The 24385-nt window shown below is 34.8% G+C and overlaps 2 protein-coding genes across 2 annotated transcripts in view; one reads left to right on the top strand and one right to left on the bottom strand.

The window, feature by feature from the left end:
• The window catches only part of LOC120430873 (probable ATP-dependent RNA helicase DHX34), a 46888-nt gene that overhangs the window by 560 nt on the left and 21943 nt on the right, over window positions 1-24385 (bottom strand). The window lies entirely within an intron of this gene.
• On the top strand, window positions 19138-20305 carry LOC120431976 (polypeptide N-acetylgalactosaminyltransferase 11-like). The gene is made up of 2 exons (XM_039597115.2): window positions 19138-19315; window positions 19484-20305. The coding sequence occupies exons 1-2, from the start codon at window positions 19293-19295 to the stop codon at window positions 19983-19985; spliced, it is 525 nt and encodes a 174-aa protein (XP_039453049.1). The 5' UTR covers window positions 19138-19292; the 3' UTR covers window positions 19986-20305.

Raw genomic sequence — 24385 nt, 5'->3', positions numbered from 1 at the left:
ACATGTTTTAAAAATAATAATCTTGAGAAAAACCTTACCTGCTGGAAAATTTTCCACAAACAAATTGAAATCCTATCAAAGTCACCCCGGTTTACGGTACATAAAATGGAAAAATTAAACAAAATTGTTATGAACAGCAGAAAATCCAATGGCAAAATAGTATGCAAAAGCATGCACATTACCTTTGTGAAAAAGTACAATTTTTGTAAACACAAAAAAAAGTTCATCCGACGGGATTCAAACCCAGCACCAACAGCAAGGACTGGCGCCTTGGCCCGCTCGGCCATCAGACCGTTGAAGAATGCGAAGGATTAACGAATATATGAGCTTGACATTTCGGTCAAGTAGGTTTCACATACTGAATACTGATGGACTACATAGGGACGTGGCGTTACATCGTGCTGCCACCTGGTTTTTTTAAGCGCAAGAGTGTAAAAGTGCTGAGTCATCGTCTAAAAATAGACGGCGTCCTATCTCGCCCAGCAAAATGAAGTCGATAAAGTAGTTGGTTTCGATGAGCAAAAGTGGAAAATGTGGTCTAAAAATAGCGACGCCATCCCCCTATAGGGAGATGGCGTCGCTATTTTCAAACCACATTTTCCACTTTTTCTCATCGAAACCGACTACTTTGTCGACTTTATTTTGCTGGGCGAGATAGGACGCCGTCTATTTTTAGACGATGACTCAGCACTTTTCCACTCTTACCGGCTCCGTGGCTCAATGGTTGCGGCTTCTGCCTCGAATGCAGAAGGTTCAGGGATCAAATCCCGGTCGGTTCCCTTGAAATTTGGAATCAGGAATTGAACTTTGAATATGAACAAAACACCTTTAAGAATCAGGTGGGATTCGAACTCACACCCTTTGGATTGATGGTCTGGGAGGCTAACCAGTCGGCCATCATGGAGTTAATGCTCTTGAACTGATTTGTTCCGTAGTGGCGAAATAATGTCACAAGGTATAACATATCCAAACCATAGGGGGATGGCGTCGCTATTTTTAGACCACTTTTTCCACTTTTTCACCATCGAAACCGACTACTTTATCGACTTCATTTTGCTGGGCGAGATAGGACGCCGTCTATTTTTAGACGATGACTCAGCACTTTTCCACTCTTGCACTTAAAAAAAAACAGATGGCAGCACGATGTAACGCCACGTCCCTATTATATAACTACTAACACCGTCTCAAAACAGCCCAGGGCCATCTCATATACTCATGAACTGGACGAGGGAGTCGTGGATTGCCTGGCCCGAGTCATCTGCATTACCGATCTTTGTCCGTACAATTTCAGAAGAAATCGTTAGCCAGAGAAAGGTGTTCGCTTCAAAGGTTCTTGAGATATATGGTGGTTACTAACCGAACCGTCTCAGTTGAAATATACTGTGGTCATGGCCAAGTCCTGTCAAGACGGGGGTTCAAATACATACATACACATACATGACTCAGCACTTTACCACTCTCGCACTTAAAAACCCAGATAGCAGTACGATGTAACGCCACGTCCCTATAGGGGTTACATACATGTAGAAAATCACAAAATTTTATATTACGGAATATTTGATAAATCCACTAAAAAGATGATTACTAATCACTCCTGAAAGTTTCATGAAGATATTTAATCATTAAACTGAGTAAAAGACGATTTTAGTTAAAAATTTTGCCATGTGCAAAGCGGGCTGTCAAACTTTGTTGGCGTTTTTCTCTAAACCCCGAGTTGATTTACGGGTGCCACGATATCTCGAGATGGGATGGACCAAATTGGCTGAAATTTGAGGTGAAGACTCTTAAGATGTATCCCGTGTGCATGACGAAGCCCAATTTTTAAAATTTGCTTTTTAAAAAAATACAAAAATCAAAAACTAACGGTTTTTTATATGAAAAACACAAAAAATATTTTTGTCTTTTTTTTAAATAAAGTTTTTTAAAAATCGGGCTTCTTCATGCACACGGAATCGGTTGAACGAGTCTTCACCAAAATTTTGAGCCGATTTGGTCAAGACAGTGTTGAGATATCGTGGCATCCGTTTTTTGAAACTGCTAACTTGAAATTGCTATATCTCGGCAATGATGCAAACAAAAATCTTCAAATTTATTTTGCTAGTATGTATATTTTAATGCCATGAAAAAAGAATTTAAAAAATGAAGTGTGCGCTCGTACTAACCTCTGACTTTTTTTGCCGATATACATTAGGGTGGGTACGTTTCTCAAAATGTTCTCGGATCAGGTTTTAGTATGGTTCCCCTTATAGGGCTTGCCCATAGGGATTTTCATGCCAAATATCAGCTCATTTGGTTGTAAACTGGCTGCGCGCATCAGGGTTAAAGTTTACATAGGAATTACTATGGGAAATTGGAACTTTTTGTTCAAATGCTCCTACAGGTCTGGGAAAATCACGCGCCAACTTCTGGTATGGTCAGGCCTACGGGGAATGGTCTGAAGAACACTTTTCCCGAAGAGAGCATATGGATTCGTTGTCCCTAGACCTGGCGCATCGGCAAACAATCCGATGTTTCCGGAATCAACGGTTTTCCACAGAGTAACACAGAGCGAGCAGTCCGAAGAAATGTCATTTTATTTTTTGGCTTAATAAGGTTTGCTGGTAGCAGGCGTGCGATGTACCTGCGATGTACCACAAAGTGGAACCAAAAATCAAATGGCAGTAGTGACTCTGTCTTACTCTGTGGGTTTTCCCTCAAAAAGCATCAAATTATCCTTAGCATGCTATGAAAGCATGACGAACATCGCGACGCCATACGTCAGGCAGCTACCTATTCTATTCCAGCCGTTTCTCACCCACGTGGTAGCTGCCTGACGTATGGCGTCGCGATGTTCGTCATGCTTTCATAGCATGCTAAGGATAATTTGATGCTTTTTGAGGGAAAACCGTTGATTCCGGAGACATCGGATTGTTTGCCGATGCGCCAGGTCTAGGGACAACGAATCCATATGCTCTCTTCGGGAAAAGTGTTCTTCAGACCATTCCCCGTAGGCCTGACCATACCAGAAGTTGGCGCGTGATTTTCCCAGACCTGTAGGAGCGTTTGAACAAAAAGTTCCAATTTCCCATAGTAATTCCTATGTAAACTTTAACCCTGATGCGCGCAGCCAGTTTACAACCAAATGAGCTGATATTTGGCATGAAAGTCCCTATGAGCAAGCCCTACAAGGGGAACCATACTAAAACCTGATCCGAGAACATTTTGAAAAACGTACCCACCCTAATATACATGTATGTAACGCCTTAAGTGCAAGAGTGGAAAAGTCCTATCCCGCCCAGCAAAATGAAGTCGATAAAGTAGTCGGTTTACATGGAGAAAAAGTGGAAAACGTGGTCTAAAAATAGCGACGCAATCCCCTTATACTACAGGGTGAAATCTTCTATATATATAAAAAAATTCGACGGTTTTGTTCTAACGCGAATCAGTTCAATACGGAGCGTCGGATCGATGTGCTTTTTGTTGCGTTGGGTTCGTATAAGCCCAAGGAAGGTTCTAATTGATAACTAATTGACACTTTGGCCACTCTGGAACCGATTCCGGAGCATCGGCAAATTGTATGGAGAAAGCTACGTAAAATCATATTTTGATCACAGGAGACTGAATATGCAAAATATCAAAAAACTTCAACAAACAAAAAAAGGCATAACGAAGTTTGTCGGGTAAGGCTTGTATTACATAAAATTTCATAAAATAATGCAAAATTTATTTTGCATCCAGGCTTTTACACGTACTACGTGGATTACTACTTTTTTGCTGTGAAGTTTGCTATTCTGTTTTGGTCAGCCCAAAACCAAATTTTATTTTTAAATTTCACATAACATCTGGAGGCACAAAAAAAATGCTAAAATGAATTTTCTCCCTTGTACAAACTTGTTTATGGTGTCCTTCACTCTTGGGGCAATGACTGTCAATGATAGTTCTGAATTCAGGGTCCAGAAATAGTAAATTGAAATGAAAAAAATAATCACGATATATAAAATGCTTATACAAACAACACAAAGAAAACCATTTTTTGATTGAAACATTCTGAATCAAGATTTGAATGTTTTTCTAAAACAAAAATGGCCGCCAAATGGACGATCTGGAATGATGCCAGTGTCCACGTGGTTAATGGATAGTCCCTAGCACATTTATTAATTATTATTGTTTCATTTTCAATGAAGTGGGACACCATCAAGCTTTTTTTGCAAGGGATTTTTAGATAGCAACCTGGACAAATACGTCTTTGCTAAATTTAACCATTAATTTCTCCAGAATTTAGTTATTTTAATATTTATTTGTTCTTTTTGATATGGTTGAAAATTTGTTCATGCATTCTTTATATCAAAAGAAGCAATATTCTGAATCATGTGTTTTTTCCATACAGGCTCCATACAATTTTGCGGACCGGTCATACAGAATGGGAATGGTAATATTCGAAAATGTGTATCTGTAGAAGTGATTTTCCTATCGCTTTGGTTTCTTCTAAGTTGTAGGTTTTGATCAGAACATTCCTAAAAATCGAAAATTATTATTAGGTTTATTTTCGGTACTGGGACCGAATCGGCTTTTGTGATTACAGTTTTCTTAAAGCTAAGAGCAATTACAGAGGATCTTATGTGTAAATGTTAGAGCGAGAAGAAAAAATCCCTAAACAAAATTGAATTCTCAAAACAAGATTTTCTTTAAATTTAAATTTAAGGGCAAAAAAGCATTTTCACACAAAAACCATCTTTAGCGCTACACAGCAAAAAATCCGATGGTAAAATCGCATGCAAAAGCATGCACATCACCTTCGTCAAAATAAACACTTAATATTACACACTGCATGTAATTTTTTTGCAAACACAAAAAAAAGTTGCAACCGACGGGATTCAAACCCAGCACCAACAGTAAGGACTGGCGCCTTAGCCCACTCGGCCATCAGACCGATGAAAAACTGTAAGGATAAACACATATATGAGCTTGACATTTCGGTGAAGTAGGTTTCCCATACTGATGGGGTACATATTTCAGGGTGTAAAATCACATAAAATTGCATAAAATAACGCAATATTTATTTTACACAAAGGCCTTTTACACGCAGCTGGATTACAACTTTTTTAGCTGTGTACAGTTTGGGATGGCGCAAAAATTTTAAACAAAATTTCTAAAATGGTTTAAGATGCAAAGACTTTGTAGAGAAAAAGCAACTTGCACAAAATTATCTACAATTTTCTTTTTTTTTGTGTGTCAAGGATATTAAAATATCAATTTTCAACGAAACATATTTTTGAACTTTTGAATAAAACGTACATGGACATTGTGTGACACAGCCCAGTACATGTTTTAAAAATATATATCATGAAAAAAGCCTTACGAGTTGAATGAAATTTGAAAATTTTATTAAAATCGTATCAATGTCACTCTGGATTACGGTGCTAGAAATACGTTCTAAATCGGTTTTAATAACTAGAAACATTGATTGAATTAAATTCAAATTATTGTCTCCCTTGAAAATATTCACAAATTACTTAATTGTTCAGCAAAGCCCTCAGATGTCAGTTTTCACAGTGACTGTGAAAATGCAAATTTATTCGGCGCTATCAATCGAATATTATCATAACACTCATTGAACAAAATCAATGCGCGATTGATTGAACGAAAAAAAAAGTTGTCTTGTCATACTCAGTTTCACCCTTCAAATAAAAAATAAACCTTTCAAAAATCTCTCTCCCGTTCGACAAACACCTGCAAATACAAACGGTATATTTTCGGCGGTCCGGTAATTATCCCTCCCTCCCTCCGAGCTAAATGAGGTTCATGTAATGATTATAACCTTTCAATCAAACCAACAACAAACCACATGTAACCCCTTCACCCCGTTTTCAACCCTGTTCAAAACGGTATCGATAGGGGGGTGAAAAAAATATGAAAAAGTCAAACCGTTTGCCATCCAATTTTCCGCACGCGCCATTGTTTTGATATCAAGTATAGATGAAATTAGTGGCCTCTCACACCGGAAACCAAGAGTGGGCCGTGGAAGCGGAACATATGTCCGTCCAGGTATCGCCACTAATTGCATTGGTTTCGCCTCGATATCCTTTGTCCTTTCCAGCGGAACCACATCGAAAAAAGTGATTGTTTCTGCGGGGGGAGAGCGCGCAGGTTGATGGAAGTTTAATGTCTGAGTTATCAATTATTCAACTGTTAATCAGGCGTGTAGTTGTATGGTCTGGAACACGGTGACTTTTACCGCGAAGATAATTAATGCTAACGATCGGAAGGTTCCCCTTTGACTTCTTGCCTTGGCTGTATGGCCCTGAGTCGATCCATCATAAAAACTTATTTTTAGGACAGTTTACAACATATGTGAAACTTACTTTCCTTCTTTTAAAAATTCTAAAAAAGTCCTTCAACAACTTTCACCACCCATTTCCCACGAGTCACGTGCGTCTTCATATGAGGTGACGATGATTTCACGGTTTATTATTCTTGCATTTTGGACGGTTCATTCTGATGCCTTGAACAACCCTTCGAATTTGTCGAATCAGATTTATTCAAACAAACCGTGTGTCGTCAGCTGCTGCGGGGACGGATTTCTGCCAGAACCGAGGAAGAAAGGAGATTCTTAGAGTTTGGGTGATTTGGCTTGTTTTATCCCGGGCAGGTGGGAATAATAAAACGGCGGTCATTTCAATAATAAGTCCTGTTAAAATATCTAATTTTGTTATCAGAAAGTCATGATTAGAGGGTGACGATTCTCGAGATTTTTAATTTCCCGGGAATCGAGAGATGAATTTTGAAATTTCCCGGGAATTCCCGGGATCCGGGAGTTAGTTTTGTTTGGCAAAATAATATATTTGCTGACAGAAATTCAAAAGTACAGTCATCCCTCATATTCGGAACAGTTTACAGATCGGCCAATGTTCAACAAATCATATAAAATCGATAATTGAACCTAATGATTTGCTTTTACCTTGATGTTAAAGCTTTTCTTGCGATCTTTCGATTGATGTATAGACCGGCTGTACATTTTTACGTTTTATATCAAGTTTTCAAAGAAAATCATTGACCCTTGAAATCCACAAATTCGGAACACTTTTTTCTTACGATGTAAACAAACTTTTTTTTCTCTTCGGGAGTACATATTTTTTACAAAATATTGACTTTGCACTCTGAAACCAATAAAACTCATGCTTAGTAATGTTTTATGAATGGTCTGATAACTTTTTTGTGAAAATATCAGTTAAATTCAGGTGTTCCACAATTGTGGGAGACACAATAACAACCCACAATCATGGAACAGGCAATTTGGAGGCAGTGTTTTGGTGCTCTGGATAACATAGTCTTGAAATGCAGTTTTTGTTTAAAAAGTATTACTTTTACTAGTGAAATAGCAAGAGAATGTCCAAATAAAGGCCCTAAAGATAGAAGGGTCGGCAGAAAAGTTGCATTTTGCATTCTATTGACAAATTACCACAAAAGTGTTCCGAATTTGTGGGTGTTCCGAATATGTGGGATAACTGTAATTAAACAAATAAATAACATTTGTATATATTTAATATCATTAGGTAATAGTTATTCAACACAATGAAAGTGTAATATCGACATTTGATTTAATTTGTGTAAAACTATCTACGTGATGAAAAATCTCCCCAAATCTGCTGGTTTAAGTTCAATTCAAGTGCTTTTTGGGACTCAAAACTCTATCGAATTTTGTTTTTTTTTTCAATTCTAAATTCTCACTAAATAAGTTTTCCTGAGTTTAAAGAATTTGTTTGGGTAGACATCCAGAGTTTTTTTTAATAGGTCTTATTAACATATGTAACACAATAGTTTATTTGACCCTTAAAAAAAATAAAAAAATGAACTCTTGACATCAACTTTTCATTTGATTTTTTTTAAACTTAAACTAAAGTTTAAACATCAATTTACAAGATCAGGATTATTGCTATTAGACAATAAGAATTTTAAGCAACATTTCAAAGTAGTGTTTTCGTTTCAACTGTTATTAAGCAGTAAAGGAATATTTACAGTTAAAGGAAAACTGAACTGAACATGAACTGTAGGCTTTCCTGAACATCGACAATTTTTTTTTTCAATTTTGATTTTCACTTTCTGAATTTGCAAATCAAAATAGCATTGATAGAATTAAACTTGAAAATGGCTTTATGTTTGTCGTTTATGTATGGAATTTAACTCTTCGTTTGTCGCTGATAGGACTTTTAATATTTTGCCCCAATATTTATAAGTATCCAAATTCCCGGGAGTCTCGACCAAATCTCCCGGGAATCGAGAGGCTCAAAAATGGCCAATTTCCCGCGAATTCCCGCTCGTCATCCTCTAGTCATGATCTTCGGTAATGAGAAGAAAAAATAATAACATCCCCAACACTTATTCTTAAAATTGTTATTGAACAGATCTTATGAGAGAGTAAGACAATAACATCGCGTTATTCATGTGCTACTCTAATTAAAAAAAAATCGTCGGTCATAACCTAATTTGCTATTATTTTTTATTGTTGAATTTTATTTTAACTATGGGATTTGCTAAGCGTTCATAACTTAATTTGTCATTATTTTTTATTTTGATAAATAAGGCACGGACTATAGGAAAGTTTTAAGCAATTTTGTCAAGGACATTATTTAGGCCATGAAATTTAATCTTTATACCAAAACTTCTTTTAAATGAAAAATTTTAAAATTGTGTTTTTCAATTATTTATAATGGAATATTCTTGTAAATATTGGTATATCAATAATTAAAAGAATTCAACAGTTTGATCGAAAATGTTGTTAAATTATTAAATTTTAACGCTAAAACTTTATTTTTTTTTAGTTATTTGCTCACTTGGATATTTTGCCTGATCTTTGTTAAATTTTACATTACTTTTTCTAATGTTGAACATAATTTGTAAGCCATCAACCAATGTTTTCTGATTTTATTGAGCTTTTGAAAATACGTTATATTTTATTGGAACCAAGCAATAATATTAAAATGTTATAAATAGCTAATAATAAGAAATCAATATCAAAATCAGTTATTTACTAGCACAAAAAAAAACATGTCTCACCAATACCAAATTGAGTTATCGTGAGCATTTTTTGAAAATAATTTAAACTTCGACAAAAGCCAATGAAAATTGAAGAATTTCTGGATCCATATGAATATGGAACATTATTGGCGGAACAACTATGCCTTGGTGTAAAGTGAAATTATGAAAAATTTAAATAATTTTTGTTTTTTTTTAACAACATATGATATTTTTCAGTAAATTGCAAATAGCGAACTAGCGAGCCTTAAGGTTTCCCCAGCACCGCGTTTGTTTAAGACATCCTAGTTTGAATCCTTTAAGTCACTTCAAACATCTCAACAACCTCCAAACTCATAATATTTTATAATTTTAGGAGTTTTTCTTTCCAAAGATCAAACTGCTTAAATTTATTGTAATTGTAAAAAATAATTAGTTTCAGTTTTTTGCCTGTGCTAAAAATTCTATATTTGTAACAAGCCTGCCGACAATTGTGAAGCACCTGAATTTAACTGATAATTTCACACAAATGACAATAAAAAAAAAAAAAAATTTCAAAGGAGAATGGGCGGATTTGGTTCAAAAATGCACATAAACGAGACCAGTTTTTTTTTCGAGAGATCTCGCCGAGTTATGAAAAAAAGTCTTCTGGACGAACTCTCTAAACCCCGGGGTTCAAAATTTACAAACTGTTGAAGTTTGAGCATTCACTTATAAAATCAATATTTTATTATGGATTTCATGCATCTTGACTTCATTCGACACGTATCAGCGAAAACTATCAGTTGTGATATGTTTGAGCATGATTGAAACATGACTTTTTCCGTTTGAATCGTTTGTGCAAGAGGCCTACCATAGTAACAAGTCGAAACTTCAAGATTTTGAAAGCGGATCCAGACTAGACTGCTTCAGTGAGTATGGAAGGATAAGGTATATTGTTGTAACAACTTATTAAGATGTTCTGGGTCATCCGAGAACTCCTTGAAGTAAAGACCGGTGGGTCAACCGCCGTAACAAGCAAGAGGTCAGTGATTTTTGATCACTGATCATACCCGCATAACTTTGCTAATGTGTTGGAATGTCCTGGGTCATTCTAGGACTCCCTGTAACTTTTAAACCCCGGGGTGTTTTTTAACAAGACCCTCTGTGATTACTCTTTAGCTTTAAGTAAAATGTAATAACAAAAGCCGACTCGGTCCTGACCAGGTCCCAGTACCGAAAAGAATCTAATAAAAATAATTCTATAAAAAAAACCCCTGGGCTTAGCGAGTTTGTCCACAAGACTTTTTTTCATGTCTCGGCGAGATCTTTCGAAAAAATCTGGTCTCATTCGTGTACATCCTTGGACCAGTTCCCATACAAATTTGCCCATTCTCCTTTCAAGCCCAATTATCAAAGATTTTAACCAAAAAGTACAAAAAAAATGCTTTAAACATTAACAGTTTTGATGTGATAAAAATGTGTAAATATCAATAAATTTGTGAAAATATTTTTCTTCCTATAATTTTGTTTTTTTCTAATGTTGGGAAATAAAAAAAATAAAATTTGCAAAAAGTCTAAAAATTCCCTATTTGATTAAATACAACGTATTTTTAATATGTTACAGTCAATTGTACACGTATTTTGAAGAAAAATTGAAATTTTCAGCAATATTTTTTTCCCTCTGATTTTTGAGGAATTTTTGAAGGTTGGAGGAAGAGGGGGTTCTCAAAGACTTGAAATACAAATTGCAATGGCCATTGAAAGCTTGACTCCGAAAGTCGGAAGACTTTTTAAAACAATTTAAAAAAGAAAAAGATTACACGTATTTATACTTGATTCAATCATCTTTTATGTGTGTGTTACTTTTAAACAAACTAATGAAAGCGGAAAAGTTGATAGATTGCTTGCTGGAAGCAATGTAGTGTAATTTATAAAATAGTGCAATAGACATATTGATAAAAGAGAAATAAAAACTCGTAGAAACACTCGAGTTTCCGAAATAATTTATTTTTACTTATAGCTTGAAATTTGTTTTCTCTTAAATACCGTGAGATATTTTTTTTTCTATTTATTTAGCTCACAATGAGAAGAATAAATAAAATAATATATAAAATCAAAGAACTCACCTGTTAAATATTGTTTGATATTGACACTTTCCAAAACTGCACTCCCGATCAGTGTCTGATCATCCCTCAACGCACTTCACACAACACCCGTTCCCAATGAGACACCTGCCGAGCACACTCTATCCACGGTTTCCACTTCCGGTTATCCGACGGCACCACGCACATCCGTTCCGTTCGAAGTCGCGCGAGCAATTGACCTGCCCGTGCTCGACACCCTCGGTCGAAACGCGGCAAACATTTACCAACCACCGACGCCATCGCGGCCAAACCCAGCCAAGAGTCGTGACCCCGTGACACGTGGCGCGTCAAGCGACCAAGGGCCAACCACGTGGCAGTGATGGTGGTGTCAATTGCGCCCGGTTAACCAATCGGACGGACGCCTCCGCGCCTTGTTGACCTGAAAACGTTGGAAATGGAAATGAAGCGCGCATATTCCGCGTGACTTTCCCGGGAAAAAGGGGGTGTGGCTTGGCTTCTGGTCGGTCTCGCAATCGACGGTGACTTTTCACCCCTCTCGGTGGCGACGACGATGGTGTGTTTAGTTTAAAATAACATGAGAAGGATACGCAGGGTAGGGTGACTCTGAAATAAGTTATTTTTTATTAAATTTTTGAAATGAATTAAGCCCCCCCCCCCCTTCAAAGTTGGCCTGAAAAATCAAAGGGCAAAAAAAAAATGTAACTTGAGTTTTTTTTGGTTAAAATTTTTGTTTTCGTCAAAACTTACATTTTTTGGAAACTAATGATTGCAAAACAACTGATTCAAATTCATGAATTTGCATTCAGATGTTGAGACTACGGCTTGTTATTTCAATTTTTATATTTTTCCCCATCCTATAAGCTTCAGATTATGCTAATTTAGTACCGTTTTGACAATTTCGTTCTTAAATTTGAAAACAGCTTCGAGTTAAGTTGTCTCATCATTTGGATTCCATCTGAAAATCTCTCATATTACCAGCATGAAAATGATGATAACGGCACTTACTTGAATGCATTCATTATGTCTGGAAACAATTTCAAGCTTGGTTATTACAAGCAGATTTCAAATTCAGTTTTTAACTGAATAACCTTAACCAATTCTTTTTGGATAACTCTCTAGAATTTCGCATTTCCCGCCCATGGTTACTCCAGAGCACCAAAACATTGAATTCACATTTCTGGAAACTGGTTCAACTTTTCATTGTTGCCTTGTTCATGTAAAACGTGTACTAACATCTCCTCAAATTCTATCAAATTTGGTTAAGCACTAGTAAAGTTTTAGTGTGAAATGTAAGCAAAACTAGACTAATTATCCGGAGATAAATTAAATCTGTTTTGGAAAGCTCGTAAAAATTATCAAATTATAACAGAAAATCATTCGATATCATTTGAACCTTGAACAAAAAGCCCTGTGAATAAAATTGTGAGTAGGAATCGACGGTTTAATTATCTTCTTCAAATTACAATAAAATGGATGTTTGTGAGTTTTGTAATGAGTCGCAGAAACTAAAAATGCAAAGATTATCATTAGCATTAGCATTTTGGAGGACGCCCCACCACCGGAAGGCTCCACAACGCTTATCCCTCTGTTTTTTTTGTGGTTGTATTAGACCCTCATCCGGATTAACAATCCAACACACTTTTGATGAGTGTGTAATACTACCCAGGGCATAAGGGGGTCCTGGCCGGGTCCAAGCTATCCTCAGGGATGGGAAGGATCATTAGTAAACACCTACACAGCAAAAAATCCGATGGTAAAATCGCATGCAAAAGCATGCACATCACCTTCGTCAAAATAAACACTTAATTTTACACGCTGCATGTACAATTTTTGTAAACACAAAAAAAAAAGTTGCAACCGACGGGATTCAAACCCAGCACCTACAGTAAGGACTGGCGCCTTAGTCCGCTCGGCCATCAGACCGATGAAAAATGTAAAGGATAAACGTAGATGTGAGCTCCACATTTCGGTCAAGTAGGTTTCCCATACTAATGGGCTACACATTTCAGGGTGTAATATTACACAGAATCTCATAGAATAATGCAAAATTTATTTTACACCCAGGCCTTTTACACGCAGCTGGATTACTACTTTATTTGCTGTGTATCTAAAGTGCGCAAGGACCCCTATGTCACGTTTGTTGGGAAGTTTTGGACTCAATGTTAATAGGAGAGGCAGATATAGGATACACCTCGAAAGGCGTTGCGGGTTGGTTGTAACAGTATTCCTAATTCCAGTCTAGGCTCACCAAGTCGCCATGGCCTAGTGGTTAGCTTACCAATCTAAAGGACGGGGGTTCGAACCCCGCCTCCAGCGACCTGATTTTTCGTGCATATTTAGCATTTCAAGCATTTCTAAGTCCTTAACTTTCTCGATGGGAGCAGATGGGAATCGAACCCAGAACCATTCGCTTACAAAGCGAACACCGTAACCATTCAGCCACTGCTGCTCTCCCAAAACTAAAAATGCAAAGATGTACATAAATTCTAATCCATACTTTAGAAGAATTGTTTTCAAGAGAAGAAAAAGTAATTTGAAACATATTTGAACTGTGGCAATATGTTGAACATTAAAATTATATCAAATTTAAAATGTTTAATTAGAATTATAATACAGGGTAAGCGGTGTTCATCGTGAGAAAATCGATTATTTCCGGAAATATTGGAGAAAGTCCCTTTTTATTTTCCGAAATTGGGCATATCTCTGCTTATAATGAACCAATTCTACAAGACTTTTTTTTAAAAGATAAGGTCCTATAAACAAATGTAAACATTTAGTGTACCGTCAGTGAAGGTGACTATGAGTCAAAAAAACGATACATCTCTCGTAATTTCTTAATAAACAAAAACAATTTAAATAACATCGAAAATCTTTAATTGTAGAATTGTTCTTAAACAGCAAAAAATCCGATGGTAAAATCGCATGCAAAAGCATGCACATCATATTCGTCAAAATAAACACTTAATATTACACACTGCATGTACAATTTTTGCAAACACAAAAAAAAGTTGCAACCGACGGGATTCAAACCCAGCACCAACATTAAGGACTGGCGCCTTAGCCCACTCGGCCATCAGACTAATGAAATGCTGCAAGGATAAACGCATATACAAGCTTGACATTTCGGTTAATTAGGTTTCCCATACTGATGGGCTACATATTTCAGGGTGTAAAATCACATAAAATTGCATAAAATAATGCAATATTTATTTTACACCCAGGCCTTTTACACGCAGCTGGATTATTACTTTTTTAGCTGTGAGATAGTTTACTAACGTTTTCTCAAAATATGGTGTAATTTGATGGTCTTTACCTTAAATCAATGGCAATCGTTTGAAAATTGACCCAATCTCACCCCTTAGCGGGGATATGGTAAAAACAACACAGCAAAAAATCCGATGGTAAAATCGCATGCACATCACCTTTGTGAGCAAAATCATGTAATATTGTATGAGAAAACGTGTACACAAAAAGCATGTACCGAAGAAAAAAAATCAGGCCTGCTCACCCCAAAAATAACACCAATCCGGCGAGAGTCATATTCAGATTACCAAGTCCGCGCCCCAACCCACTCGGCTATCTCGCCGCTATGTATAATGCTGGATCTTCACCGATGTAGCTATAGGTTCCCCATACATCGTATGCAGATTACACAGTATACGACGTTCGGAACCCCTACTGCAGTACATGTTACATTGGCATTGATCCAAGCATTTATACAGCGGCGAGATAGCCGAGCGGGTTAGGGCGCGGACTTGGTTATCTGAGTATGTATCTCGTCGGATTGATGTTATTTTTGGGGTGAGCAACCCTAAGTTTTTCTTCGGTAGATGCTTTTTGTGTACACGTTTTCTCTTACAATATTACTTGCATTTTCTCACAAAGGTGATGTGCATGCTTTTGCATGCGATTTTACACAGATTTTTTTTGCTGTGAGGTCATCCAACAAACCTGGCTGGAGCAAAATATTATAAACCGAGATACCCCATCGGAGATTTATACGTAGAAAGTTGTGACAGATTTTCAATGGATCTGGTGGATCGATCTTTAAAAAGTATTTTTAATAACAAATTTGAAGATAAATTTCTTACCTTTTTTTAGGGTTTGTAAATCCGTTTTGATTGTCGAACGATATTCCTATTTAAAGAAATCCGACTTTTAAGCGAACTTAGTTTCATCTTGAACCTCTGGGACCATGTTTGTCACTCAAAAATCAGCCAAATTAAATAAAGTCTTTGAAGTGGAATAACAATCAAAACGGATTTACAAACCCTAAAAAGCGTTTTAAAGGTCAGAGATTTCTCTACAAATTTGTTATCAAAAAAACTTTTTGAAGATCTATCCACCTGTAAGGCCATGCACGGTGTATTTTTTCGAGACCTCGAAGAAAAAAAAAATCGGTTTGTCTGATATTTGGCACCGTGAAAGAAGGGCTCTTTCCCGACATTTTGCGGGGTATACCGAAATATTTCGTCGGGGGGTCTAGAGCAACATTTTTTTTTGAAAATTATTTTTCGATTTTATAAGATTTTTGTTCAAAAAAGTCACAGAAAATCGGCGCATTCATGTTGATATCACGCAAAATTCTTATGAATATGCCTTGGGGACTCTAACCAACTATATTTGACCCATATTTGACCTCCACAAAAAAAATCGAACCAAATTTACCAGATTTCTAGCATTCTTTGAAATTACTCAAAATCCAAGCTGGAAACCCCGATACGACCGAAAATAAATCTTTTCTTTGTATAATTTGGCATGAAAATACAACAACACATTGCCCGGATGCGAATTTGAGCATCAACCAATGCAAAACATGGATTATTTATTAAATAAGCTGTTTATTACCCAATAGGTTCCGAAAATTATTTTTTCAATCCTCTGCCACATCACACTATTACATTTTAAAACATTTTAGAATCAATCACATTGTAGAGAGCAGTTGTCTGAACAAGTTCCATAAAAATGTATCAGTTTTGGTTCAATATAAGCAGAGATATGCCCAATTTCCTGAAATAAATAGTGCCTTTCTCCAAAATTTCTTAATTTAATTATTTTTCACAAGATGGGCACTGCCTGCTAAAATATTTTTTATGATTATAATATTTTATTGAAACATTAAAATTATAACAAGTTTTGACAAAATTTATGAAAATATTTCTATAGCATTCATTACAAAACTCAGTAGGCAGTGCCCATCATGTGAAAAGTATTTAAATTAAGCAATTTTGGAGAAAGGCACTATTTATTTCAGGAAATTGGGCATATCTCTGCTTATATTGAACCAAAACTGATACTTATTTATAGAACTTGTTCAGAAAACTGTTCTCTACAATGTGATTGATCCTAAAATGTTTTAAAATGTAATAGTGTGATGTGGCAGAGGATTGAAAAAATAATTTTCGGACCTTTTGGGTAATAAACAGCTTATTTATTAAATAATCCATGTTTTGCATTGGTGATGCTCAAATTCGTATCCGGGCAATGTGTTGTTGTATTTTCATGCCAAATTATACAAAGAAAAGATTTATTTTCGGTCGTATCGGGGTTTCCAGCTTGGATTTTGGAGTAATTTCAAAGAATGCTAGAAATGTGGTAAATTTGGTTCGATTTTTTTTTGTGGAGGTCAAATATGGGTCAAATATAGTTGGTTAGAGTCCCCAAGGCATATTCATAAGAATTTTGCGTGATATCAACATGAATGCGCCGATATTCTGTGATTTTTTTTAACAAATATCCCATAAAATAGAAAACTAATCTTCAAAAAATTAAAGTTGCTCTAGAACATACCGAATTTTTTATCATTAGTTTGTTCTAAAAAACACACCGTGGCCAGATCAATTAAAAATCCGTATTAAAATTCAAAAACCTTAGATATTTTAATATTTGTAGATTCAGATTCAGGCCAGTGAAACACAATTTTCTACGTATAAAGCTCCGAAGGGGTATCTTGGTTTTGTTCCAGCCACGCCGAGTGGTGTAACATGACAGAGGATTGAAAAAAATATTGTGGGAACCTATTGTGTTATAATTATATAGATATAGCTTTTTTAAATGAAATACTCTATGATTAGCATTGTTTAATGTACAAATTTGTATCCGGGCAATATGTTGCTACATTTCTATGACCGTCTTGGTTCTTCCAGCTTTTTTCAGTAATTTCAAAGAATTTAAATTTCGAAGAAAGCGAGAATCTGGTAAATTTGGATCGGAAACTTTCATAATCACAAGAAATTTGATCGATATATAAATGAATCTATCGATTTTCAACGACTTTTGTGAAGAAATATGTATCTTATAAAATCGAAAAAAAAACAACTTCAAAAAAGTTCCTCTAGACCCTCCCGACGAAATATTTCGATGTAGGGGAGAGTGGGGAGACTTGATCCCCTTTTTTTGTATCGCACATAACTCTGTCAATTTCTCACAAAACTATAAACTTTTTGCATGAATTGAAAGCTTAAACATTCATCTGTGTTTGGCTAATAAGGATATTTCATCAGATGAACTCTTCGAATCATGCCAAGCGTTTTAAAAAAATATTTTAAACCGGCATTTTAAAAATGTTAGGGGTAACTTGATCCCCCTTTCAACATTTTGAAGAAATCTTAAGCAAAATGTTTCTTATTCATCAAAACTTTTAATTTTCTATAAGTTACAGCAATTTCACATAAAACCTGTACGTTTGTGTTCAAAATATAACAAGTTTATTATGTTAAATATTTAAAAACTTAAAATATTATTTTTTAGACCAAAATTAAGCATGTTTACAAAAGCTGGAAATTTTTGTTTACGAAACTTTTGAAAAATGGTTCAAACTGCAGTAAGTTATGTACAACTATACTAAATGAAACTATGTATGAAAACCCAGCTCAATTAATTAATCATGAGGCTGATTCCAGTGACTGTAAAAATGCAGGGATCAAGTCTCCCTAAACGCACTTTTTTAAACAATTGATTGTAAAAATAGTATGACGATAAATTTAACATCAAATGCGTAAGGGTTTTGGAGTTGATAAGTTTATCAAACAATTCATGTGTAAAAAATATTTTTTTGAATAATTTTTGAGTGTTTTCTATACATATCAATACAAAGAAAAAAAGATCTCTTGGAAGTTTTTTGCAGCTCGTTTTAGAAAAATGTGTGTAGCTGAATCTAAACATTTTTTAATTTTTTTCTTTGTTTTCTACAATGAGTTTTAGTTAATTTCGCACAACATTCAAGAACAAAGCTAATTGTTTTACCCACATGCTGACGAGATACAGGCTTGGGATCAAGTGTCCCCGGGGATCAAGTCTCCCCACTCTCCCCTACCCTGCAAAATGTAGGGAAAGTGCCCTTCTTTCGTGGTGCCAAATATCAGACTCGCCATTTTTTTTTATCTTAGGTTTGTTCTATGAAACACACCGTGAGCTGTACTTGAAAAGGCCTGGGTGCATTTTCACACTGCATTAAGAACAAACAATGTTAAGAAAAAAAAAATGAAACAGCAATAACCCTTTGAATGATCAAAGGGTGAAGGATTAAAAGGATATTTTTTATCATGTTTCTTGAGCGAATGATCAATGGGCGAACAGTAATTTTTTCCGAGGACGTCCCACGAAATGTTCCGTTCCCTTAGCTCCTCCCACTTTTTGCTGCTCTTTTTTATTGATCCGTTTCATAAGTTATGCATGCTTTGTGTAACATATCAAACATTCATCAACGATTTATCATTTCATTCGCCTTGGTGTTATCATTTGTGTTTAACTCTGTTTGTGAGTTATTCATGACTTTGAAAGATTCGATCATTGGACGTTTGACTCAAATGTCAAGTTATTTGTATGTTTGTTTCTCCATCGTAACAAAATGTTTTTTTTTTTATGAGAAATAACCTAGATGTAGAGAATTTAGTTTTATAAAAAATAAGAGTGGGATGGAATCATTCACAAACACGAGCGTTACAACTAATTTCGTTATATTCTCGTTACATCACGTTATGCTAGTTACTGGACTGGTTTGTGTCACCACTGTCCTGTTGACACGAATAAGCGAAAAATCCAAACGTGAATTTGAATCAGTGTGTTTTTTATGATTGTTTCTTAAACATGTTGCTTGTTTCGTAGTAGCAAAATATTGTTTTCCCTGCGTTGATCTCGAATTAAGTTAGAAAAATGTTATTATTGTGTGCTAATACTGAGCTAACAAACGCATCCATCGAATAACGAAATCGAATGACTAAGGAGAAGTACAAAAGGTGCGTAGATTTTCCCATGTTTGCATCTTTGCTAGAAAGTGAAAGTGATTTGCAATGTTCTTTTGCTTAGCCCCAGGCAGAAAAAGGCATTCCAAAACCAACACAGATAACTTTTTGCCCTTTAGCCCACACGTAAACAGATAGATTCCACACTTCTGCCTGTTTCAGAATCTCAAGAATGGTGAGCAAATCGTTTCTGTGGGGAGTGATTGCCGCCTCGCTGACCTGGTCCGTCAGCTTGTATCTGTACTGGAATCTCATGAGCGATGGAACTGGAGCTGCGTCTTCTTCGCCGGTAGCTTTGGCTTCCTCGAACGAACAGCGGGTCGCCCCGGAACCTGTTGAACAGGTGGTGCCACAGCATCGGCATAGCAATTTGATTGAATCGGATTCATTGGAGGGCAAGTCGAGGAACGAAAAGAGTTTTAGCTTCTTCAAGGAGAAGTACAAGCGGTACCAGAAGGAGCAGGAGTACCGGAAGATTAGCCACAAGCTGTTTGATGAGCTGAGGCCGATGGTGCCGAACGGGACGGATGAGTTTGGGATGGTAAGGAACTCGGAGGAGCAGTTTATACGGGACGTGGGCTACAGGAAGCATGCGTTCAATGTGCTTGTTAGCAGCAAGATTGGACCGTTTCGAGAGGTTCCGGATACGAGGCATAAGCTGTGAGTAATCTTTAGTTTTACTTAGTTTTTTTTGCAAATAATTTTTAAATTTCTTATTATATTGAATTAGAAAGCCTTTTTAAACAGTGTTAGACCATTTCATTTGATCAGATTTTAAAATTTGTTTAGAATTATATTCGTAGATGGTCTCGTGCACTCGTAGAGCTACAGTCATTGGATATAGAGTCCAGAAATTGTAAAATAAAATGAAAAATGAATCACTTTATGTAATATGCTTCTGCAAACAACATTTAGAAAACAATGTTTAATTTATGCATTCTTAATCAAGATTTTATTGATATTTTTTGCATTTATTCAGGAGTGATTTTCTTCCTAGGATTTTTTTTGAAAAATGAAAAAAATACATTTTTTACTGTTTTTATTCGCTTTTATGTAAAGAAAAAGTGTATTGAAAAATGTGCAGTGTTAATGCTTCCAGGATAACCATCATGACGAAGAACTTTAGAACTTTTTATTTTGCAGTAAATTCACAAAAATTCAATTCAATTTGCAATAAATTCACTAAAACCAAATCTATCATACCTTGACGCTACGAAAACGTTTACTGACATCAACTTTAAAAATGGCAAGTTGTGTAATGGATAATCGATCCAAGATTTATTTGGGTTGTTGAGCTGAGACCTCAAAAATGCTCTGAACTTCTTATTCTGATGTTCAGTAATTTTTCAAAAATGCACTGAAATGTTTATTTTCAAGTTAATAAAATTTTATGTGTAGTTTAATGCTCTATAAATCACGAAAACATTATATTTCTTTAAAAACTTGAAAATTTAAATGTAAGTTAAATCTTATCAGTTGGATCCTAAATTTGTGTTAAGATTGGGGATTTTATTACAAAAAACAATACAGCTTATTTTGCTAACTTTGAACAATCAGAAAAGGCTATTTTTTTTTACAGAAATTTAAAAAAAAGTGGTTTGCAAGCTTTTTTGACAACAACATTTCTTGATTGACAGCACGTTCTCTTGGGCCACAGTTGATTCATCAAATCACAGTTGATATTTTTGGGAAGTAGCCTCCTAAAGTCCTATGTAAATTTTTATGTACACACGATTCAAAACCATTTCTGACCACTTTTTTTTATTTTAATGCAATAAATTGCAATAATAAATTGACAAGACAACATTTTTTCGATAGATCAACTATGGTCCCCTTGGAACGAGCTGTTAAGTAGGATTTTTTCTGTCAAGAAGGGCCGCGAAGTAGGGGAGAGTGGGGAGACTTGATCCCCTTTTTTTGTATCGCATATAATTCTGTCAATTTCTCACAAAACTATGAACATTTTGCACGAATTGAAAGCTTAGACATTCAACTATGTTTGGCTGATAAGGGTATTTCAGTATATCAGAAAAACTCTTCGAATCATGCCAAGCGTTTTAAAAAAATATTTAAACCGGCATTTTCAAAATGTTGTTTGATCCCCCTTTCAACATTTTAAAGAAATCTTAAGCAAAATGTTTCTTATTCATCCAAACTTTTAATTTTCTATAAGTTACAGAAATTTCACATTAAACAAAACTTTTGAAAAATGGTTCAAACTGCAGTAAGTTATGTACAACTATACTAAAGGAAACTATGTAAGAAAAACCAGGCCAATTATTAAATCTTGAGGCTGGTTCCAGTGACTGTAAAAATGCAGGGATCAAGTCTCCCTAAACGCACTTTTTTAAACAATTGATTGTAAAAATAGTATACGATAAATTTAACGTCAAATGCGTAAGGGTTTTTGAGTTGATATGTTTATCAAACAATTCATGTATAAACCATATTTTTTTTGAATATTTTTTGAGTGTTTTCTATACTTATAAAAACAAAGAAAAAAGATCTCTTGGAAGTTTTTTGCAGCACTTTTTAGAAAAATGTGTGTAACTCGATCTAAACATTTTTTAATTTTTTTCTTTGTTTTCTACAATGAGTTTTACTTAATTTCGCACAACTTTCTAGAACAAAGCTAATTGTTTTACCCACATGCTGACGAGATACAGGCTTGGGATCAAGTGTCCCCGGGGATCAAGTCTCCCCACTCTCCCCTATTTTTTTTTCAAAAATTGCTTTAAAAATCCATTTTAAATCCTTTGCGGTTGTACAAAGGGTCATTGTACACAGACAAATAAGCTTTATCATTGCGATTAATAATATCACAAATTTATGCTTCATTTTACGACCTAACTAACATAAACATTTTAAAAAAGTTTATCATTTTTTAGCGTGCCTTTATCGGCTATATGCTAAAACTAACATCCCGAACAGACGGAAGTAACTTTGGAATAACATTTTTTGATATTTGAAAATTCTAGGCCAATAACATTTTTTGTAATTTAAAACAAGTTTTGTTATTCGTCGTTATGATTTTTTTTGTTTTTGGAATGTTATTATAATAACAGACTGAGCAGTTCTCTACGAAATCGGTCTTTTTTCTTCAATTTTAATTTTTGTTTTTTTTTAATCCGACTGAAACTTTTTTGGTGCCTTCGGTATGCCCAAAGAAGCCATTTTGCATCATTAGTATGTCCATAAAATTTTCCATACAAATTTGGCAGCTGTCCATACAAAAATGATGTATGTAAATTCAAAAATCTGTATCTTTTGAAGGAATTTTTTGATCGATTTGGTGTCTTCGGCAAAGTTTTAAGTATGGATACAGACTACACTGAAAAAAAAATGATACACTGTAAAAAAAATTTGGTGATTTTTTTATTTAACTTTTTATCACTAAAACTTGATTTGCAAAAAAACACTATTTTTAATTTTTTTTATTTTTTGATATGTTTTAGAGATCATAAAATGCCAACTTTTCAGAAATTTCCAGGTTGTGCAAAAAATCTTTGACCGAGTTATGAATTTTTTAATCAATATTGATTTTTTCAAAAAATCGAAATATTGGTCGCAAAAAAATTTCAACTTCATTTTTCGATGTAAAATCAAATTTGCAATCAAAAAGTACTTCAGTGAAATTTTGATAAAGTGCACCGTTTTCAAGTTAAATCCATTTTTAGGTAACTTTTTTGAACATTGTCGTAGTTTTTCATTTTTTTAAAATAGTGCACATGTTTGCACACTTTTGGAAAAAATATTTTTGAAAAGCTGAGAAAATTCTCTATATTTTGCTTTTTCGGACTTTGTTGATACGACCTTTAGTTGCTGAGATATTGCAATGTAAAGGTTTAAAAACAGGAAAATTGATGTTTTCTAAGTCTCATCCAAACAGCCCAACATTTTTCAATGTCGATATCTCAGCAAGTAATGGTCCGATTTTCAATGTTAATATATGAAACTTTTGTGAAATTTTCCGATCTTTTCGAAAACAATTTTTTCAAAATTTTCAAATCAAGACTAACATTTCAAAAGGGCTAAACATTCAATATTACGCCCTTTTGAAATGGTAGTCTTGATTTTAAAATTTTGAAAACATTGTTTTCGAAAAGATCGGAAAATTTCACAAATGTTTCATATATTAACATTGAAAATCGGACCATTACTTGCTGAGATATCGACAATAAAAAATGGTGGGTTGTTTGGGTGAGACTTAGAAAACATCAATTTTCCTGTTTTTAAACCCTTGCATTGCAATATCTCAGCAACTAAAGGTCGTATCAACAAAGTCCGGAAAAGCAAAATATAGAGAATTTTCTCAGCTTTTCAAAAATATTTTTTCCAAAAGTGTGCAAACATGTGCACTATTTTAAAAAAATGAAAAACTACGACAATGTTCAAAAAAGTTACCTAAAAATGGATTTAACTTGAAAACGGTGCACTTTATCAAAATTTCACTAAAGTACTTTTTGATTGCAAATTTGATTTTACATCGAAAAATGAAGTTGAAATTTTTTTGCGACCAATATTTCGATTTTTTGAAAAAATCAGTATTGATTAAAAAATTCATAACCGGGTCAAAGATTTTTTGCACAACCTGGAAATTTCTGTAAAGTTGGCATTTTATGTCCTCTAAAACATATCAAAAAATAAATAAAATTAAAAATAGTGTTTTTTTGCAAATCAAATTTTAGTGATAAAAAGTTAAATAAAAAAATCACCAAATTTTTTTTACAGTGTATCATTTTTTTTCAGTGTAGTCTGTATCCATACCTACAACTTTGCCGAAGACACCAAATCGATCAAAAAATTCCTTCAAAAGATACAGATTTTTGAATTTTCATACATCATTTTTGTATGGACAGCTGCCAAATTTGTATGGAAAATTTTATGGACATACTAATGATGCAAAATGGCTTCTTTGGACATACCGAAGGCACCAAAAAAGTTTCAGTCGGATTAAAAAATACAAAAAAAAATCGAATGACCGAAATCCTAGAGAACTGCTCAGACTAATAACATTTTAAGTTATTCTTCGAACAAATCTTTGTTATTACTTTATGTTATTTC

This window comes from Culex pipiens, chromosome 3, assembly GCF_016801865.2.
Source record: "Culex pipiens pallens isolate TS chromosome 3, TS_CPP_V2, whole genome shotgun sequence".
Classification (NCBI taxonomy): Eukaryota; Metazoa; Arthropoda; class Insecta; order Diptera; family Culicidae; genus Culex; species Culex pipiens.
This window is presented reverse-complemented; position numbering and strand designations above follow the sequence as displayed.